The 21,929-nt window shown below is 44.8% G+C and overlaps 1 protein-coding gene across 2 annotated transcripts in view; it reads right to left on the bottom strand.

Annotated features, from left to right (window-relative positions):
* Window positions 1-21,929, bottom strand: part of TBC1D4 (TBC1 domain family member 4) — a 98,455-nt gene that overhangs the window by 4,771 nt on the left and 71,755 nt on the right. For both annotated transcript variants that reach the window (XM_083362293.1, XM_083362294.1), the window contains 7 exons: window positions 14,796-14,956; window positions 11,811-12,020; window positions 6,681-6,839; window positions 5,898-6,056; window positions 5,396-5,640; window positions 4,455-4,614; window positions 1,842-2,011 (listed from right to left, as the gene is read on the bottom strand). In XM_083362293.1, coding sequence (XP_083218419.1) covers window positions 1,842-2,011; window positions 4,455-4,614; window positions 5,396-5,640; window positions 5,898-6,056; window positions 6,681-6,839; window positions 11,811-12,020; window positions 14,796-14,956 — 1,264 coding nt within the window. The remainder of the gene's footprint in view (window positions 1-1,841; window positions 2,012-4,454; window positions 4,615-5,395; window positions 5,641-5,897; window positions 6,057-6,680; window positions 6,840-11,810; window positions 12,021-14,795; window positions 14,957-21,929) is intronic.

Genomic DNA, 21,929 nt, shown 5'->3' with positions numbered 1-21,929 from the left:
ACCAATGTGAGCCAGCCGTGTGCTGCAGCTGCCAAAAAAGCCAACACACTGCTAGGCTGCATTAACAGAGGGAAAGAATCGAGATCACGTGAAGTACTAATACCACTTTACAATGCCTTGGTAAGGCCACACCTGGAATACTGCATCCAGTTTTGGTCACCATGAGGTAAAAAAGACGTCGAGACTCCAGAAAGACTGCAGAGAAGAGCAACAAAGATGATCAAGGACTGGAGGCTAAAACTTACAAGAAACGGTTGCTGGAATTGGGTATGTCTAGTCTAATGTAGAGAAGGATAAGAGGTGACATGATGACAGTGTTCCAATATTTCAGGGGCTGCCACAAAGAAGAGGGAGTCAACCTATTCTCCAAAACACCAGAAGGCAGGACAAGAAGCAATGGATGGAAACTAGTCAAGGAGAGAAGCAACCTAGAACTAAGGAGAAACTTCCTAACAGTTAGAACAGTTAACCAGTGGAGCAACCTGCCTCCAGAAGTGGTGAATGCTCCAACACTGGACGTTTTTAAGAAGAGACTGGACAGCCATTTGTCTGAAATGGTGTAGGATTTCCTGCCTGAGCAGAGGGTTGGACTAGATGACCTCCAAGGTCCCTTCCAACTTTGTTGTTGTTGTTATTATTATGAGGACCGAGATTGTTGGGGGCAATAAGCTGACTTTGTAATGATGCCGCTTGGGGTGTGTGTGAAAGCCCTAATAAGCAGGCATATACATAGAATGAAGGCTACTGCTAAGCTTGTAAGCCGCCCTGAGTCTTCGGAGAAGGGCGGGATATAAATGGAATTAAAATAAAAAATAAAAAATATTATGCTTCTCTCACACCCATTTTGACTAAATTAAAACTTTCAATCTATATGGAGCAGCCCCAGATTCATTCAAGATGGAGAGAACAACTTAAAGTGCAAACCACTGTCTCTTGCGCATATTTGCTTTGATGGCCATACCACCCGAAGGACTTCACTGGACAAATGATAAAAAGGGAGCCATCTTGTTCTGGGCCAAGCTCTAACTTAGCAATTTTTTTTTAAAAAAAAGAGCTCCATATTTCAAAGAGAAACTACTTAATTCCTAAAACTCCACAAAGATACATTGAAATTCCAAAACTGGTGGATCAAGTTATTGCAGCAACATATCAATACAGGACATTCTGTGAGGTTTTCAAGCTGAGCTCAAAGACTTCATCCTTAATAGACACAGCAAAAACACTACAGACTTAACTAAAAGAGAAAAGAAAAGTAAGGAATAATTTACATCTGTTAAAAACTTAATTAACAGGTTATTTTACTTAATAAAAAAACGGAACAGTGAGTCATAGGATACCCCAAAGACTTGGCATATCAGTCAAGGGATGTTTTTAACAGGCTTTTTGCTTCTAAGAAAGAGAGGGTGGCAAGAATAAATCTACTGTCTTGGTTCCGATAGATGAAACCATTTAAAAGAACTTCAAGGCAAAGATTTCTGCCTTAAAAGAACATTTTATTAGGAAACAAAATATCGGCATGTACAAAGGTGAACCCAAGACTAAAAATCCTCTCCCCCTGGTTACAAAGTTACAGTTGTTTTTCCTTCCCCAATATGCTGTCATAAATCACATTCACCAATTATCACAAAATGTGGGCTCTCCGCCCAGCTTCCCAGCCCGCTAAAACTCTTATCAGCACTCACCTTGGTTCTCATACCGATGCATTGTTTTGGCTAACTGAGAAACTTCACATTCCCCCCTCCCCCTCCTTCATCTAAAATCTCTAAAGTAAAATGTGGCAACAAAGACAAAATGACAAATGGCTTCAGGTCAGCTTGTCACAGCATTGACATCTACATTACCTGGGCCATTATCTTCTCCATCTGGGGCTCTGTCATGTCTGGGAGGGTGTTCTTAAGAAACTCCACAATGCTTTCAAATGTCTCACACGACATGATGCGTTCCTCCCGGGTGCTGAGCAGGCATAGCGCTACTTTAAATATGACTTCTGTACCTTGAAGAAAAATAATATCTGGGGCGAGAAAGAGCAAAATGATAGGTTAGTAGGTAGTCGTCAGAGACTTCCGGTTTGGCGTTCGACGAGACGGGTGGAAGAAGCCGGGGCTCTGACTTCCCAGCCCGATTTTGTTCTGCCCGGCGACCCTAAGGGGACGGAAAGTTGCCCTGGAGGGGCAACGAAGAAGGAGGGATGTTTCAGGAGTCTAGACCAGACGGCAATTGGTCCAGGCGGACTAAAGAAAGGATGGAGGAAAAGCTGCTCAGGTTCACCCAGGTAGCCCAAGTTGTCACCAGCCAGAAAAAAAACAAGGCGCCCCCGCGCTTCATCAAACAGCTGACTGTCAACAGCCTGCTGAAACTGGGTGAGCCAGTTCTTTTTTTCCTTTTCCGTTTGGAACTACAATTAAAAAATGTTTGCTCTTCCTGATTGGGAAGAGCAAAAAAAGTTAAGACCCCAGGTAGTCGTCATTTTTTGACTACAACTGAGCCCAAAACGTATGTTGCCAAGCGAGACATTTGTTAAGAGAACTTTGCCCCATTTTGCAGCTTTTCTTGCCAAAACTAAGTGAATCACTGCATTTCTTAAGTTAGTAACATGGTTGTTAAGTGAATCCGGCTTCCCCATTGACTTTGCTTGTCAGGAGGTTGTGAATGGCGATCACACAACCTACAGACATTGCAACCGTCATATATATGAGCCAGTTGCCAAGTGTCTGAATTCTGATCACGTGATCTTGTGGATGCTGCAAGGGTCATAATTTTAAAAAAAAACAGTCCTAGTTCACTTTTTTCCATGCCGCTGTTACTTTGAATGGTCACTAAATGAACTGTGGTAAGTTGAGGACTGTCTGTACACTGATTACCCCATAAAAGCACATCATTCATACAATTAGGTGAACAACAACCTACCTGTAAGATTCACACAACCCAAAGGTGGAAACTGACCTTTTGTCTTTCTACAATCTGTTACATTTAATAGGAAGAAATTCTACTAAAATACAAGGAAACTTGTTGCTGGGTTAATAATCCAATTTCAGACTGCCCCATAAAAAAACATTTATTATATTTTGGAGTGCTTTTTTGTATTTTTAGAAGTTCCAGTTGCGAAAAGAGGCAACCCAGCAAACTATGAACACAAAGAAGCAAGTCCAGCTATTTGTAAAGAACCTGTCAGGGTTCCGATAGATGAGAGCAATTAAAAAATCTTAAAGGCAAGGAATTCTTCCTCAAAGAACATTTTCATTTGGCTACAAAATAACGGCACATACAAAGGTGAACCCAAGACTAAATTCCCCTCCCTTGGTTACAAAGTTGCAAGTTGCAATTCCCACCCCAATTTGTTGTCATAAACCGCATTCACCAATTGTCAGAAAACTTGGGCACTCTTCCCAGCTCTCCAGACCGCCAAAATGTTATCAGCAATGACCTTGGTTCCCATACATTTGAATTGTTTTGGCTAACTGGGAACTACACCTCCGTCTTCTTCTAAACTAAATACGTAGCAACAAAGGCAAAATGAAAATGGCTTCAGTTCGGTTTGTCCCAGTGCTGACAGAACCATTTTGGCTCTATATTCCTGTGGACAGAGTTAATCGTAAGCAAAACAAAAGAAAGGAAAAACAAAAACCCAACCACCAAATTTTAAGGCATGGAAAAAGGGGTCTCCAATGGGACACGCAGTTTCGCAGGTCAACAGACGATTTTTGAAATTGGAATTCCTATCCAGGCAAGAGGGGGCAGCTCCCGTTCATCCCAGGAATGAAATGCATCTTAATACAACATCGCAGAATATATATATATATATATATATATATATATATATATATATATATATATATATATATATATATATATATATATATATATATTAAAAAAACCAGAACAACCCACAGAGAACCATTAATTTATGACCTCTGCCAATGCTATTGAGAAGACAAATTGCAACCCCAAAAGAAGTTTTTTTTAAAAAAAGTGGCACAAATCCTGTTCTCTTCTACCTAATAATAATAATAATAATAATAATTATTATTATTATTAATATTATTATTATTATTATTATTATTATTATTTTATTTGTATACCGCCCTTCTCCCGAAGGACTCAGGGCGGTGAACAGGGCAAACATATAAAAATACAAAGATACAAAAGTTAAAAAAGAATTAAACACAATGCCCAAGCTAAAACAATAAATAGATATATTAAAAACAACAATAAAATCCCAACCCATCCCCCATCAGGCCAGGCCGGCTTGTTCGAACAAGTGAGTCTTCAGATCGCGTCGGAAGGAACCTGGGCGAAGGCCCCCCTAGTCACAGCCACTATGTGATCTTCCAAAGTAAGCCGTGAATCTAGGAGGACTCCCAAGTTGCGAGCCCTATCTACAGGGGGTAGATATATTCCTGGTGACATTCACAATGAATGTGCCCTTAGGATTGTGAGGCAAAACAGATCCTTACCAAAGATTCTGGCTACAAATCCCAGAGGAAATTGTGAGGCAAATAAAGTGAGAAACCAGGGTGCAGCATACAGGCTTGGGCTGATTTCGTTTTCTTCAAGATGGTGGTAAAGGTCCCGGTGATAGTCATGAAGAAGCCTTGACAGTTGGTACATCTGGATCTACATGAAGGTATGAAAAAAGAGGAGGTTAGGAGGTCCATACCTGCCTAAGAGCTCCATGGCAACCTTGTTCCTTCACAAACATTCAACCATGTTAAATTATGTTAAATCATGTTAAATGAGCCTAATGCTGAGAAAGATTGAGGGCAATAGAAGAAAGGGACGACAGAGAATGAGGTGGCTGGATGGAGTCACTGAAGCAGTAGGCATGAGCTTAAATGGACTCCAGAAGATGGTAGAGGACATGAAGGCCTGGAGGAATGTTGTCCATGGGGTCGCGGACACGACTTTGCAGCTAACAACAACTGGCCATCACTCACGCCTGGTTTGAGCCACTCAGAATGTAGGTCTTGGGCCTCACCTCTAGTCAAGAAGGTGAAGGAAACAGCTTGTCTGCTCACTTAAAGGGAATATAAAGATAAAACCGGAGAATTTTCTGTTAGGCTTAATGGATAAAGAACTTGGGGGAAAAATTGGAACTCTGATATTATAATATGCTGACGGCAGTAAGAATACTTTAGGTCAGGGGTAGGCAACCTTGGCTCTTTTATGACTCGTGGACTTCAACTCCCAGAATTCCTGAGCCAGCATGGCTCAGCAAGGAAACCCCTCCCTTTCCCCTCAGCATGGCTGGCTCAGGAATTCTGGGAGTTGAAGTCCACAAGTCATAAAAGAGCCAAGGTTGCCCACCCCTTTCTGCAGTGGAAATTATAGAGGTTCTGCAGGAAATCAGCTGAACGAGGATGTCCTTTTTCTCTCTTTTTTTTCCTTTTTGCCTTACCTGCAGTGACAACATGTCGGGCCTGTATTGTTTCCGGAACCCGAGATCATACATGAGGAATTTCAGCATTTCGAAGGCTTGCTCTTCACTCATATGGAGCAGTAGCACGCCGGCCACGAAGCTGATGCCCTGGCAATAACCCACCTCCTTGTCCAGCAAGGAGTAGGCTTTCAGCAGGTTGAAGAGAGAGAGCTGCCCTGCACCCAGTTGGGCCGAAAAGTAGGGATGGGTGGGGAAAGTCCTTCCTGGGACAAAACAAGAAGGGTTGGTGAGGTCAGAAGTCAAATCGGGGCCCAGGGGAAGCTTCCTTGGAGAGCGAGCTCCAGGGAAGGACCATAAAAGCAGTTCCAACTGAAAACAAAACATTAGCCTGAGGCTCTTTGCATGATGCTGCAACTTCACGATTATATGCAGATGCTCTGCAACACACACACACACACACACACACACACACACACACACACACAGCCCACAGCATCCGCCAGCTGAGTCGTGCCCTCACCCAGGTCCACCAGGATGGCATGTTGCTGCACCGTCAGCTGCTTCAGGAGGTCCTGGTAGGAGATGTCTGGAGGCTGTTGCTTATTTGGCAGCCGGTGTCTGACGCGGTGCTGCACGGCCAGAAACTGCCAAATTTCTCCCCGGCGGCTTTTGGGGACACCTGAACAAAAGAGTGAAGAAGGGAAAGGCAGAGAGGGATGCATTTTTTTATTTATTTTTTCCTGCAATCACACATGTATACACAGGGACAGCCTTGAGTGTACGCAACAGCTGAAAATATCTGGCAGTGGTGAGGCTATTTCTGAACCTAGGAAAGTCAGCTTTGCCTTTGATTGGCCTTGAAAGATAAGCAGGGCTGAACTTTTGTTGGGATGGTGGGTAGAAGGCAGAGGGAATCTGCCGGGTTACGGGAAGTTCCCCCACTGGAGAAATGCAAGAAAAGTACATCAAAAGAAGGGACAAGGTCCCTTCCTCTTGTGGGCACAAACACACACCCACAAACACACAAACCCAACCTGGGTGTGCTTCTGAAGCACCAAGAATTGACCTCCACTCAATTGACCTCCATTTCCCACGATAGCTAAATCAAAACTCAATGCTGTGATCAAACACTCATCAACTAAGAACACCAAGCAGTAGATGCAAAGGAACCCCATTGGGATTTGGAGACACAGCAACATTTCTGTGTTATGTCCCTTCCCTCCCCTGAAGATGCCAAGCCTTGGTTGCGACCCATGGTGGGTCTTTTACCCCAGGTCCTAAGTCCTTTGGATTCAGAACTTACCATCTTTCAGGGTAGTATGAATGTCTTCCACATCACATCTGATCTTGGCTCTGCAGTTCAACAGTTTCTTGTCCCAGATATTAATAACATCCTTCTGACAGGTTCCCACTTCCTCATAATCCAGCTTAATTTTCCTGGATTGCAGCTCATCTCTGCTTGCTGCAAGAGGGAAGACCCCGTGAGGCATCTTCAGATAAGCAGTTACCCTTCACCATGTTTAGATGCGCGCGTGCACACGTTTGGATGTGCGTATGTCCCAGAGACACCAGCCACAACAGAGGTCCCGTTCAATGGATCAGTCAAAAGGTAAGTATAGAATTCTGCTTTTTGTACTAGGCAGTACACCTTAAAAGGCTTCCCACAATCCAGTTCTTCAACTAACATTTCCCCAAGATATTAAATAGCAGAAGATGGCCTTCCTAGGCTGGATCAGATATTCCTTCCACTCAAAAATCAGCCTAACATTCAGAGCTTACTAGGTTTGCCACCCAATGTGGGCTTTGGTTTAATCCAGGGGTCTTCAAACTTGGCAACTTTAAGACTTGTGGACTTCAGCTCCCAGAATTCCTCAGCCAGCCCTGGCTGAGGAATTCTGGGAGTTGAAGTCCACAAGTCTTAAAGTTGCCAAGTTTGAAGACCCTTGGTTTAATCTCTGTCCACAGGTATACAAATTGTGCCACCCACGTGAGAGATGTTCCTATCTCAGTGTCCTAGCAAGTCACAAAGAAGGGACACATACAACATGCAACATTTTCAGAACAAAAAGGCTGCTTCCTCCACAATTCAGAATGTCAGTCACATCCGTCACTTGCAGTTGAGTCAGTCAGTGTGAATTGAATATTGTCGACAATTTAAAAAGGAAGCATGCAGCTCTTCATATGCCTGATTTCACTACGTTGCATTTATTTCAGGCTTTACACTGATAGTTAATCATGGAACTGAATTTATAAAGTCTAAGACAGGGGTCTTCAAACTTGGCCCTTTTATGACTTGTGGACTTCAACTCCCGGAATTCCTCAGCCAACTTGCCTGGCTGAGGAATTCTGGGAGTTGAAGTCCACAAGTCATAAAAGGGTCAAGTTTGAAGACCTCTGGTCTAAGATATAACAGCAGCCATTCAGCAACTGCACAACAGAGAACAATCTTTAAACTTCCCTCAACTGGGGTTATGCCCGCGTTTAACAATGCAACAACCCTTTCTGAAGCAGGTAGATTGGATTAGTTTATCCAGAACTGAATCTTCATTCGGGGGGGGGGGGGGTGTGAGTCTTTATTGCGCTCTTTTGCATTTCTACCCACAACTTTGGCACTCCCCTTTCTCTCAGGCTTAATTCTTCAATGGACCTTCGTGGCCATCTGCTTCGTATTTGTGTGCCAAAAATTTAACTGATGTGCAACCAGCAACTTGGAAGTTGAGCGGAGTTACTACAACAATCTAAAATGGCAGAGGGGGCCTTTTGGGAGGTGTGTGTGTGTGTGTGTGTGTGTGTGTGTGTGTGTGTGTGAGAGAGAGAGAGAGAGAGAGAGAGAGAGAGAGAGAGAGGGAGGGAGGGAGGGAGGGAGGGAGAGAGAGAGAGAGAGAGAGAGAAATGGATTGTGCTTCATCCTTCTGGTCAAGTTCATTTTTTACGGCTACATCTAACTGAGAAGTCCAGTAGCAGAACTGAAGGTGAACACCTGGGACAGGTGAGATTGCTCAGCTGGTGGTGCTGCTGCTACACAAAATCCCATCATGCCATAAACAACTGCCAGGTGGCACTCAGTACTGAGAGAAAAAGTTATCTGATTTTGTAGGAAACAAAACTTTCTAGTTCCTTTATAATATCTTCTGAATACCGAATGCCTCAATTTAATACGCCTCTAAGAAGGCTAATAAAGTAGGAAATGGTGGATATCCTGCCCAACCAAAGGAATTCGTAAGCCCGGGTCAATTACAATGTCAGGAAATGTTTTAAGCTTTGGTCGACAAAAGATTGGAAACCTAAATTTCCTTTTCAAAGGCACCTTCTGGACCAGCGTGTTTCTCCTTGGATTTGCTAAACACGGCGTGCGGATTTCTTGCATTTACACGCAACTCCTGAAGGGCAGCGTGTCTTGACGGAGCTGGTTTAATGTCAAGATTGCGACTGCCGAACCCAACCAAGCAAACGCCTTCGAGACATCCCGATCTCTTGGTGTGAAACTTTATTGAGTACATCACTTCCCGCACTAATGAAAACAAAATTAGCTCTGGCAAGACCCCTCCCGAGTCCGCAGAGTAAAAGCACTGAATTGTCCCTCCTCCCTCTGGGTCAGGTCAGGTTGCCCAATCAAGTAGAAAAACATTGTGATGAGAAAGTACTTCTGGGTCTAGCCAGACACCTGGGGTAACGTCCTTGAGCCTTCTTAAATCTTTGGAAGTCTGCATTCCAAATCTCTCCCCTTCTGTTCCCCCCCACCCCGCCCCAAGGTGGTAGGCGAGCTGAGAAGCAATAATTGTGGCACCAGCCAAAACTTGACGGAGTGTTCCTTTGCCTGGGGTCAAGGCAGGAGAAGGCTGCAGGAGGAACAGCAGAAGGATGGGTCTTTAAGGAGGTCTCTTCCATTCCTTGGGACAGACTGGCAAGTCCAGAATGGGAGAAAGGCTTCCTTAAGCACGCTCAGGATCTAAACCAGATTAACGTTAATTCATTTAGTGGTGCCCAAGAAGCATCTGGGAACCATGGCAGGTCCCTCAAGGAAAGTATCTCAGGTGGGACCCTGTTCCTAACTATGGTCAGACAGACCAGGCAGCTTTGGGGCCCAAATCAGTAAGCTTTTGAGTAGACCCATAGAACTCTTGGCCAGCTTTCTGCACCGATGCTTCAGTCTGATACAGATCTTTAAAAAATAAACAATTAACACACACACACCTGGCCAGACACCTAAATGGGCAGGTGTCACGTGTGTCTGTGTGCAAACCCAGGCACAGGCCACAACGGGGCAACTCACTGCCCCCGACTCTCTGCGGCCAATTCACCATGGCCAACTCTCCACAAGATAACTTGCCATGGGACCATCGGACAAGTCAATTTAATTACTTAAAATAAGGTTTAAAAAAAAGTGTTCATGTTGGTCATTCACATTTCGCTTTGTCGCTCCTTCGGCATCCTTTCTTTTAACGATTCTACGCCACCCGATCTTTGATATTAGGGTAACTCCTGTCCAGCAACGAGTATTGGCCGTAGCAAGTTGGCCCCGTGGTGAGATAGCTGGCGAGAATTGTCATGGACACCCCCCCCCCTTACAGGCAGAGATGCGGGAAGCGGTGAAGCCGCAAATCTTACCTTCTGTAAAACAAAGCTTCCTTCAAACTCCTCGACAGCATTAGGAAGAACAGGAAGTGTTAAAGTTGGTTAATCGATTTCATGAAGATGGATAAGGTTACAGAAGAAAAGCAGAGATGGGAGTGGGGGGGGGGAGAGGTGGAATCACAAGAAAAACAATTTCCAGCTGCAGAAACTTTGTTGTTCCCTCCCCACCACCCCCTGAAGCCCTTCGGTTTCTCCTGCACAGTGGTTGGCAAGGAAACAGCCCTGCCGGCCATCAACAAGAAGCCGAAATACCCAGGAGCCAAAATTTCACTCAGACAGAATTCCCAGTGCCCCTCTTGGTTATTTTCTCATTTTCCCCCTTTCACATTCATCACAGGGGGAAGAATATAAATGGCTTCATGCTTTTTAGTTCATAATGCCCACCGATTAGAACACTCTTCATTCTCCGAATATATTCTCTGCTTTATTTCCCACGGAACTCCCTCGACGTCAGTTAAATGGTATATCACCCAAACGATCTTATGCATCACCCAGGCGTTCAAGCGAGATATTAAAGGAGAAATAAAAGGAAACGCCAGCCTCCGAGACCGAGGGGAGACAGCGATGCCACGATCCATTTGGCCAGCAGGCAGGGGAGGCAGGAACTACGCTTAGGCTAGTGCAAGTCCCAAAGTGGGACTTGGACCTTATCCCATGGTCAAGCTGAAGCACAACGTCTCCAGGGCTTGTTCCAAAGTAACCAGTTTGGACCTTGCCTCCTGGGGACATCAGAGTCTGGGGAAAGGTCATACTCCCGTCTGGTCCCTGGAAGGCCTGGAGAGAGTTCAGAGCCCTGCAGTCATCCTGCTTCCATCTCTCCTTCTTCATTGTCAGGTATGAAACTATCAGCAATGGCGACCAACAGTTTCCTCCTTCCTCTTGATGGTCAAGTCTAAATTATAATAAACAGATGGACCAGCTCTCAATCAGAGTTTCTCTGCTGGGGTGGGAACGGAGCCAGGCTGCGCGTGAGGAGCTTCTGGAGACCACGTCCATAGGAAGGTCATTCTCTGTAGGCCAATACAGATTCTTGATATCTCCTCACTTCAATATAAGCAAGGGAGAGTAAGAAACCCGGACACAGATTTACTGTCCGTCATCGCTCAAATTCTTGGACAGAGAAAATTAAGGCTTGTCCTCAAATCCCACGGCCGCTGGAACTGAAGGAACGAAGAACATCTACAGCTGCCTCTGATGCCTTCTCCTGCTTGGCACTGATGGTAAAGACCAGCAAAAGCAGCCACAAGGGCCTCTTAAGCCCAAGTGACATGTCCACCACTAAACTAAACATCTGATTCCCCCAATCCATAGCCAGAAATCATTGTGGGAGGAAAAAGCAAGCCAATGGGAAAGGAAGGAAGGAAGGAAGGAAGGAAGGAAGGAAGGAAGGAAGGAAGGAAGGAAGGAAGGAAGGAAGGAAGGAAGGAAGGAAGGACCATTAGCACATGGTATGTCTCCAGGAGAGATGTTGCTCTTAGAATGTTCCTCAGTTGCCTTCCATGCCCTGCAGCTTACATTAAGCAACTGCAGAATGAATTACTACTGCCGTAATGCATGAGGAGTGGTCCAAATAATCTCATTTACAGCTGGTTTGCTGAGGGAGGGCATTGTTGGCTAAGAAGGGACATTTCTGCTCTAGTTCCAAGAAAACCTATTCCTGGATAAAGTAATTGATTGAAAGATTTCTGCATGAAGGTTTCAAAAATGTTTTCTCTAGTGTGCCTTTTAAAAGGGAAGCAGATGCCCCTCCGTGCCTCTCCAGACCTCCTGCCCCCGGTAGTCCACAGCCTGCACCAACCTTCCAGTTTCTGGTTTTCCTTCTCCATCCGGAGGAGAAGGATCTGCTGGTGGATCGCTTTTTTCCACAGGCTCTGCAGCTCCTCTGACTTCTTCTTCTCTCCGGTCTGATCTTGGACATCCTCATTTTGCAAGATGGAAATCAGGGGAACCTCGTCAAAGGACGGTGGAAGCGGGGATAATGGCAGCAGTTCTTTTTCATCACAGCCATCTGTGGAAAGAACCATTTGGTTAACCGTGAATTCAGTCAATGCTACCCAGTATCTGTACTTGAGGTCTCATTTTAAGAAACAAAGCCCAACCCTAATTGTGTACTTTTGATATTGCCCTAATCCACCCCATTATTTCTCTGTTACACTTCCCCCATCCCATCACCCTCAACCTACAAATCGTGGTTGTGAACTCTGCAGAGACCTGAACAAACAGCTTTTGGAATTTGGTTTGTGCTGCAAAGTCCCTAAGGCAGTGAAACTTTAGGCTCAACCTTATACGCCAGGAGTGGGGAACGATGGCCCTTTTATGACTTGTGGACTTCAATTCCCAGAATTCCTGAGCCAGCCATGTTGGCTTAGGAATTCTGGGATTTGAAGTCCACAAGTCATAAAAGGGACATCGTTCACTACCACTGCTATACCCCAAGCCAGAAACTGATGTACTTGAAAGACAAACCAGCAAAATCCTTGACCCTTTTCTGGTTTTCTAGTTTTGTACCTCATCTGATTACTTTTAATATTTATCATTTTATTGTAAGCTACCCAGAATCATGCTGAGGTGGTAGATAGATAGATAGATAGATAGATAGATAGATAGATAGATAGATAGATAGATAGATAGATGATGGAGAGACAGATAAAACTGTATCCTGTTCAAAAAATATAAACAAGGAAGAATACTTATTACTTTTGGATTTCAGATTCTATTATTTTAGATTTATTCTCCTGTTTTCAGCCCTTCTCCTTGTCATGCACAAAGAATGAGTCATTGTCTCACACTTGGTACCCCTAATGCATGGGTGTCAAACTCGATCGAGTCATATGACGTGTCACGACATATCATGATGTTTTTTTTTGTCTTTGGAGAGCCCGGGGTGGGCGTGGCCTGTGCGCGATGCATCAGGCTGGCGGGCTGCCAAGTTGACACCCCTGCCCTAATGGATACAGACATAGGCAAGACCATTTAGCATCAAGCAACACTCCTTACATGCTGGATCATAAAGGGATGTTCCTGAGCTAACAGATCCCCACCAACAATACAAAAATGGCTTTTATAACTCTCTCCCTAAAAGAGCTCTGTAGCAAGATCCTTTATTTATAATCAGTCCATCAGGCTTTGAAGTAGTTGGAAATAAAAGGAAACAAACCTCTCTCTTCTAGTAAGGGCCCTTCAGAGGTATGAGCTCATGGGAGTCAAAGAACCAAATTAGGGATCCCTTTCAGTATAGACTTCAAAGCAGCTATTTGGCAGAAGCTCTGGGGTCCCTGTGGTTATGAGCACATGCAGCAGAAAAGCAGAAAGCAGCCATGTTTATGATCCCAGAAAAGGGACAGACGGAAGATCGCTCATGGTTTATATTTTTATCCAGAAATGTGGAAGAAGCATTTAATCCTTTTCCTGAGGATCAATCCAGAGGTGAATCTAACTTCAGATGGTTCTCCCAAGTTTCCTACGAAACTAAAGCCAAATCAACTCCAGGTGCATTCAAGCAGGAATTGTAAGCAGAAAGAAGAATATTTACATCACACCTGGAAGAGGTTTTATGTATGCTGGATTTTATTAGGAAAACACCAGAGCTGCAGAGATGCTACTCTCTGCCCAGTCCTTAATTTAGAAGCTACTCAAAAGTTTAGATTAAACGACTGGCAGCTTTGGCGAGAAAAGCATTTTGAGAAGAAAACGTCCCAATCTTGAAAGCTGAACTGCAATTTCAACTTCTTATCTCTCCTTTGAGATACTTATTGACTGACACATAGTTGAATTTATTTAATCTCAACCTTGGCGACTTTTAAGGGGTGTGGACTTCAACTCCCATAATTCCCCAACCAGCATGAGGTCCACAAAGCTTAAAGTTTCCAAGGTTGGGAAACACTGATCTAGGTTATTGTTAGGTATTATTGTAACTCCAAAATGGATTTTGAAATTTTTCAGTTTTGACATTTTAAGTACAGCCAATTCATTATCTTGCTCACTTTCAAAGAATAGAAAAACAAATTGGGCATTGTTGATCAATAGACCAGTGTCTATCTGTTCTTGAATCCTGGGCATTGCCTACCAAGCTTCTGAGAAGCTGAAAAGGACTCTTGTCACTGGCAAACAAACTGGCAGGGCCACTTTCCTGGTCTCATGGAAGAAAGAAACTATCCCTCATTACATCACTTTGGTACTGACTAAGTGGTCACTTCAGACAGTCATATACTTAGGTTGACAGCTTACACAAATGTAGTGACAAGAGTGAAACTTTGGCAGCTACGTGCCTCTTCACTTCAACTTGCCATCAGAATAAGGGCAAGGGAGGTATTGCTTCAGAATTGGTTAGATGGAGAAGCAAAACATCTACACTTCCACTGTAGGACGTTAAGAGCCTGAAACCTTTCCAAGGACACTGCAGCAGGTGCGGAGAGGAAGCAGATGGTTCCCATAACAAAGTGAAATTGTTTATATGGATTACGAGACAAGGGTGGGGGTGTGGCCAGAGAAATTATTGTTTAATTCTAGGAACTGGTGTCTTGGGAACCTCAGGGTTAGCTTCGCTTCAACATTACACTGCCGTATATTCAATAAAAAGTTAAGATTTTCAGAAACGGAATTAACCTGGACTTTTATTTGGATTCTTGAGCTGGATGTTGACAGGTAATCCACATCCTTGAGGCTGATTAATGAAAGAATATGTTGGAACCTAGATGTGGATCTCCAAGAGATACCCATCGTTACAAGAGAAAAGGAAATTCAACCACACTGCCGGAATCATTTTCTCCAAGTAGGAACAGACCTTGCAGCTGCATGGCTGAAGGAGACTTCTTCATGGGTGATGCCACCCTTAGGAAGATCCTCTGCCGCCAGGAAATCCGACGGGGGGCCAGGGTGAGACCCCCGGCATTTAGAGAGTCACTGCTGCACACTGAGGAAGTCCTCTTCCTTTTCTCCACATCGCTGCAGGACAGGACCAGGAGGAAGAAAACACAACGTAGGTCACTAAGAACAGCCCTTCTTGTGAACACTGAGCTGTGGCCCATCTAAAGCCAGCAAGAGCATTTATAAACCCCAGGCTGCATTCGATCACCAGGCACAGAGGCAGCCCAGAGACTCCATGGGGGACCCGGCCTCCCTTCGACCCAGGAGCATCTCCGTTGGCACACAACAACCGCAAGAAAAACATGCTTGCTTATTCCCAGCCAGAGAGCCTTCCTCCCCCCCCCCCCCCCCACCAGTCCTTTATCACAATTTCATTTTTGCATCCAAACCTAGCACTTGATTTTTCAGTCCTGGAGCTAGTGCATGTTCTATAAATAGGTCTCAAACTAAAAAAACAAAGCAAACTTAAAAAAACACGAAGGAGTTAAAAGGAGGACGAATAGACGTGTTTGAGGCACAACATTCTGGTTTGTTTTTGTTTTTTTTTAAAAGTAAGCAATCTCCTCCTTTAGTAATTGGAAGTGTCCGAATAGACACCGTTGCTTCTCTTTCCAGTTTTAACACACTTGTGTTTATGTGGAAAAAGTGAGAGCGGCCCATGCTCCCTAACAAAGGTTATGAAAGCTGGGCTGAGAAACACAAACATGTCAAAATCCACGGAGAAGCCATCCGGGCTGGAGATGGAGGAGATTCAAGGACCTCCCTTTTCTATGGTGCTCCTGGGAGAACTTTTCTGAAGGCCTTTTTTCTTGTTCCTGCTTCCTCAAGGAAAACGAAGGACATAAATAAATAGAGGGCTAGCAATAAAGCAGTTAACTATTGCTGAACCGCCACCTCTAAAAATCTGTCTCTCCTGCAATTGCGACAATAGGAAGTCCAACTACGTAGAGGCAAAAGGTAAAAGTTTTCCCTGTCCAGGTGTGTCTGACTCCAGGGGGCGGTGCTCATGTCCGTTTCTCAGCCGAGGGAGCCAGCATTGTCCAAAGACATTTCCTTATGTGGCCGGCATGACTATATGCCGAGGTGCAGGGAACGCTGTTACCTTCTCACTGAAGTGATACCCACCGTGTTTTCGTGAAAATAAGAGCCGGTCTTATTTCTTTATTTTTTTTTGCCTCTAAAAAGAGGCAGTAGGTCTTATTTAAGGGACATGGTGGTTCAGTGGGTTAGGACGGTGAGCTTGTCGATCAGAAGGTCGGCAGTTTGGCGGGCCGAATCCCGAGTGCCGCGTAACAGAGTGAGCGCCTGGTACTCGTCCCAGCTTCTGCCAACCTAGCAGTTCGAAAGCACGTAAAAATGCAAGTAGAAAAATAGGGACCAATACGGTGGGAAGGTAGCAGCGTTCCGTACGCCTTTGGCGTATAGTTATGCCGGCCACATGACCACGGAGATGTCCTCGGACAAGCGCTGGCTCTTCGGCTTTGAAACGGAGATAAGCACCGGCCTCTAGAGTCGGAAACGACTAGCACGCATGTGCGGGGGAACCTTTACCTTTAGGTCTTATTTGGGAGGGGAATCTCTTATTTTTTTCCTGACACCTGCCACACTTCGCGGCACTGACAGCCCTGTCCAGCAGGAGCCAACGTGGCCGTTGGCCCACTTCTGAGGCCGATCGCAGGCCACATGGCCCGCCGTGCATGCCCCCACCACGAGGCGAGACAGGTGGGGGGAGGAGATGGAGCTGCCCTACCCAAACACTTTTCACCCAGAGGGAGACTGGAAGCTTCGTCTGCTTGCAAATGGGCTGCTTGGAGATGGAGCGAATCACTCCGTTTCTAAGCGCCCGATTCCCAAATAGACCAAGCTTCCACTTTCCCTCTGGGTGAACAGTGCGTGGCGCGTCCAAATCGCCTGCCTCCCCTCTGCCTCCGCTTCTGCGCTCGGACTTTCCTACGCCGCACCAAGGGGCAGGAGGGCTGCGGCGGCTGCTGCTGGACACCATCTGCCCGTGCACCCTCGCTGCTGCTTGTACTGGCCACGCCCACCCACCCCCAGGGCTTACTTTTGGGGTAAGGCTTATATTAGGCCCACCCACGCCCCCCAAAAAAATCAGGCTAGGGTTTATTTTCAGGGTGGGTCTTATTTTGGGGGAAACGGGGTATATATATCTACTTGCATTTGCATGCTTTCGAACTGCTAAGTGGCCAGGAGCTGGGGCAAGGAACGGGCGCTCACCCTGTCGCAAGGAGCTCGGGTCTTGAACCCCGGCTGCCAGCTGATAAGCTCAGCATCTTTAACCACTGAACCATCCAGCCCCCACCAACTATCTAATAAAAACTTAAACCTTCAACAGTCATAGGAATGATTTAACAACAACAATAAGGGGTGGGGTGGGGGGAAACCACATAGGCATAGCTCACCAGTCCTAAAAAGGTTATGAACAGCAAACTTCCAAAAAGGGAATTAGCAGTATCCACAGTTTGGCTTTAAATTACCCCTGAAGCTATAATTCAAACAAGCCTTCAGATAAGCTCTTCTAGAAGCTAAATATGTTTACAGTTTAATCATTCTCATTTTTCCTCCAGCAGTACAAAAAAAAAGTCTTAATAGTTTTTTAGCATAATGCAAAACATTCTTTCGCTTGGGAGCTTGGATCATTATTTTTTTTAAAAAAAAAATCAGTATTAAGTAAAACAGCAGAACCACTAATGCATTATGATAGTAATTACTTCCAAACATAATTTTCTTTGAATACCAGACGGCTCAACGTTATCCTTAAGTAAGTGTGTAAGAGGCACAAGGAATTTCCAAAGAATTAGCCCACGATAAAACCCTGCTTTTATTTCACACAGCTGTGAAACTCTGTTAAGAGTGTGTATTCAGACTTGTCTGTACTCAAGGGGAAAATTTTACGGAACTTCGCTATCCAAGATATATAATACTTACAAAGCTACTTTCTTCTTCCTGTTTTATGAACCACGCTGGGCTTCTCCAAAAACAAAGTGGGCTTTTCTACCGCCCTCCATAGACCTGTGCCACAACATTCCACGCCCGTCACCCCAAATTAGGTTGTCACAATTTTTCTGTGTGTAACAGGAATGCTTCTAGTTTGATCCAGCTGGTCCGAGAGAAATGTTTATGCTGATGCTCGGCATTCATATTTGCATTTTCTACTTTGCATTTGCTTTCGGTTCAACTTCTCTTTTCCTTGGAAGAAATGTGTTAACTTAAGGCATCCAGTCCATGCTTTAGTCTGCACGTTTTGAAAGAGAACCAAAACACACGCATGCGCTGGAGAAAAACAGCATGCAAGGTTCGGTGAAGTGGAAGAAAGCCATGAGAGCATTTCTCCCAAGGCTGGCTTGGAGATCTCTTCCATCCCCTTATGTCAGAGGGGTCTCCAAACTTGGCAACTTTAAGACTGATGGACTTCAACCTCCCCAGCCTGGCTAGCTGAGGAATTCTGGGAGTTGAAGTCCACAGGTCAAAGTTGCCAAGTTGGGAGACCCTTGCCTTACGTCAGTTTTTAAGCTGTGGTACAATCCCATGGGTACATTTGGGGACTGCCCTAAAGTTAAGCAGCATGCATCAAACTTCAGTTGAAAACTTAGGTACGTGTCAAGCATTAGCGAGTCCGTCTGCCCAAGACGCTTGCAAGATGCAAGCCTTGGGTTGCTCTGAGCTTTGTTTTCCCAGACAGGACGAGTCAGAAGGCTGTGTGTGTGTGCTTTGCATTGGAGTTGGAAGAGCTGCTTCAGAAAATGGCAGGAGGGTTGATTTTGAGCTCCTTCAAGCAGCTATATCTGCTTTCTGGGATGGCGCAGCAAAGCCTCCTTGAGCATCTCAGCCTCTCTTCCAAGTCAAATCTTAGGCCCTGCATTGCCCCAGTGGACAACCTTTGCCATTTGGGAGAGGCTACTGGAGGTCTGAAGGGAAAGAGAGAGAGGCCTTTTCTTTGTCCTTTCCAAATTAGAAACTTAATTCTACAGAAAAACCAGAACTGAGGTTTCAAAATCCGTACCATAGTCCCAGGCACAGCCAAATCAGCAGAACCAGAACATTAAGGAAACGGTGAAGTCCCTAAATCAAATCTTCATCCTGTTGCAGAGAATGTGGTGGTGGTGGTGAAATCCTGTATCTCCAATAGGAGAGAATAACCCCTTTTTTTAAAAGCACCACTACCAGCTGCAGTTGTTAAAAGTACTACGCCTGTCTCAGAAGACGTTGTTTGGACCTCATGTACCCACAGCACCATTCTGCTAATGGTTAAAACACACACCTTTTTTTTTCAGGCTGACAAATAACCCTTCACAATTTGCAAAAAAGAAAAAGAAAAAAAAAGAAGATCTGTTTTCATGTGAGGTCCAAAACATTTCTCCAGGCGTTTTCAAATTAAATTCATACAGATAGACAAAAACAAAAAATCCAAAGCTGTCTGTTGCTTCAGCTGTCAGAATTAATACTGACTAGGCCCGGTTTAATCAAAATACTTTTCCCTACCCAAAAATTGAATAGAAAGAAAGTTTCAACTGCAAAAGCAGCTTATTCCTTAGAATTACTGCCGACCAATTGTAAATTCCTAAGATTAAAATTTTAGACATTCGGTGAATTGCTTCACCGTGCAACGTGCTAAACTGAACGTGACATTATCCTGTATTAGGATAATTTTAGGTGTGTTTAAAAGAAATCTTTAGAAGTTTGCAAATGACAACGTGGTAGGTAAGCTGAGGGATTGCTAATGCACCTGCTTAACAGACTTTCAGGATCAAGAGACCATTAAGAGGATGGTCCAATGCAAGGAGAATTGGAGGACTTCTTTAAAAGGCGAGGGAGTAGAAAAGGAAGAACGTCGGACAATAATAGTTTAAACACATTGTCAGCGGTCCAAACGTCCCACAAGATTTTCTCTCTGCCTTTTAAAAATGTTGCACAAAAGGTGATAGACCAACCAATTCAGTTACAGCCAGCCAAAAGTGCTCGTTTCTATTCCAAGCGGCTTGGAAGAGAAAGAAGAACTTCTTATTGGTTTTGACTGAGCGATGACTCCGAGCAACTTTGTAATAGAGGAACAACCAGTTGGCAACCTTACAAGGGCAGCCAATCCCACACTACGTTCTGACTGCTTCTCCCTGAAATCTGTAGAAACCTTTTTAATGTTTTAGAGCCTAGAGACCATCACAAGGAAGAAAAAAGTATGTTGGAGTGACTGCTGTGGCTCTCATCTAGATTAACCGAATAAAGAGGTCTTACGTCTTCGTTTAGACTAGAGGGCGCTGGTAAGTCCCAATTCAAGAGAAGGTAGATCCAGATATGTTAAAACTTTTAATTGTATGGAATTCATAGGAAGTCAAAAATGTTTAATACACTGGTTGGAAACTGACCAAAGAGAGAAGCAACCTGGAATTAAGGAGAAACTTCCTAAAAGCGAGGACAATTAACCAGTGAAACATTTTGCCTTCAGAAATCGTGGGCGCTCCATCACTGGAGGCTTTTAAGAAGAGACTAGATAGTCACTGGTCTGAAATGCTGTAGGGTCTCCTGCTTGAGCAGGGGGGGTTGGACTTGATGACCTCTAAGGTCCCTTCCAGCTCAATTCTATTCTAAGGTGAATCACAAGGTTAGAGATGAGCTTACATCTAAATCATACACTAACGAGGCAGACTGAATGTCTACATCTTCCATTCTTGTTCCTTAAGCTTCAGTGTTGACACCATGAAGGTCCCTCCACAGCCCAGGAATTACACAGAAGCGTAAAAAACAGAGAGGTGGACTCAGGAAATAGCTCGGAGTGCCTTGAACCACGAGATGGTCAGCAAGTAATTTTAATTCAATTAAGCTAATTTAACAGCTGATAGGGACACGGTGGCTCAGTGGGTTAGGACGCTGAGCTTGTCAATCAGAAAGTCGGCAGTTTGGCGGGTCGAATCCCGAGTGCCGCGTAACAGAGTGAGCGCCTGTTACTCGTCCCAGCTTCTGCCAACCTAGCTGTTCGAAAGCATGTAAAAATGCAAGTAGAAAAATAGGGACCACTACGGTGGGAAGGTAACAGCGTTCCGTGCGTCTTTGGCGTCTAGTCATGCCAGCCACATGACCACAGAAACGTCCTCGGACAAGCGCTGGCTCTTCGGCTTTGAAAGGGAGATGAGCACCCGCCCCTAGAGTCGGAAACGACTAGCACTCATGTGCGGGGGAACCTTTACCTTTACCAGCTGGGTTCATAAGCAACAAGACAATCAAGCCACGCTTTTTAAAAAAGATTGGAGGCATCTTCCTCCATCCAACCCCCCACCCCACCCCTGAATCAAAACATGCCTGAAACCTCCCACTGTGTCCTGCATGAAGCTTAGCTGGCTGATTAAAAAGTGCACTGTGAAAATGAGACACTGGGCCCAGAGCGCACACCTACAGGTGGCTGCAGATGGCTGGAAACTGTGCTATTTGCAGTGTTAGAAAACATGCCAAGATTCATCACAGTTTGCCACACAGCAAAAATATAGAAATGCTCATTAGTAGAGGGACCACCAAAAAAAAAAGATCAACATTGCCGGTGCTTCCCGTACCCCAAAAAAACTCTGAACGGTAAATACTTTTATATTAACCAGCAATAATGTAAACCGAAGCTGCTGATTAAAAAAAATAAAAAAAATAAAAATTAAATAGCTTTTTTTTCAAGGTCAGGCAAGTTCTACAAACTCGGGTAAGTTTACCTCCGCTATTAAGCATCGGGTGCTCAAATTGCTTGTGGAACCGACTGTCAGGAGAAGCTGCCAAGTTGTCTGTCCTGACCCCAAACCCCAAAAGGATTGGGGGAGGAAGAAAAAAAAATCCTTCCACACCCTTCCAGGACGAGAGAGTAGACAAAGAGAGACCTGTGAGGAAGCCCCAGAGACTTACTTACAGGGTTGGCTTTTAAAAGGAATACAGGTTTACAATCTGAGTGAGGCTAGGAAGGACCCTGGCGTCTCTCTCTCTCTCTCTCTCTGGGTCGGCAATGTTGATGTGACCCAAAATGGCGTCAGCGTTGGCGAGCGTGGGGCCACATGAAGCCCAT

The sequence above is a fragment of the Vipera ursinii genome, assembly GCF_947247035.1.
Source record: "Vipera ursinii genome assembly, chromosome: 4".
NCBI classification, from domain to species: domain Eukaryota; kingdom Metazoa; phylum Chordata; class Lepidosauria; order Squamata; family Viperidae; genus Vipera; species Vipera ursinii.
This window is presented reverse-complemented; position numbering and strand designations above follow the sequence as displayed.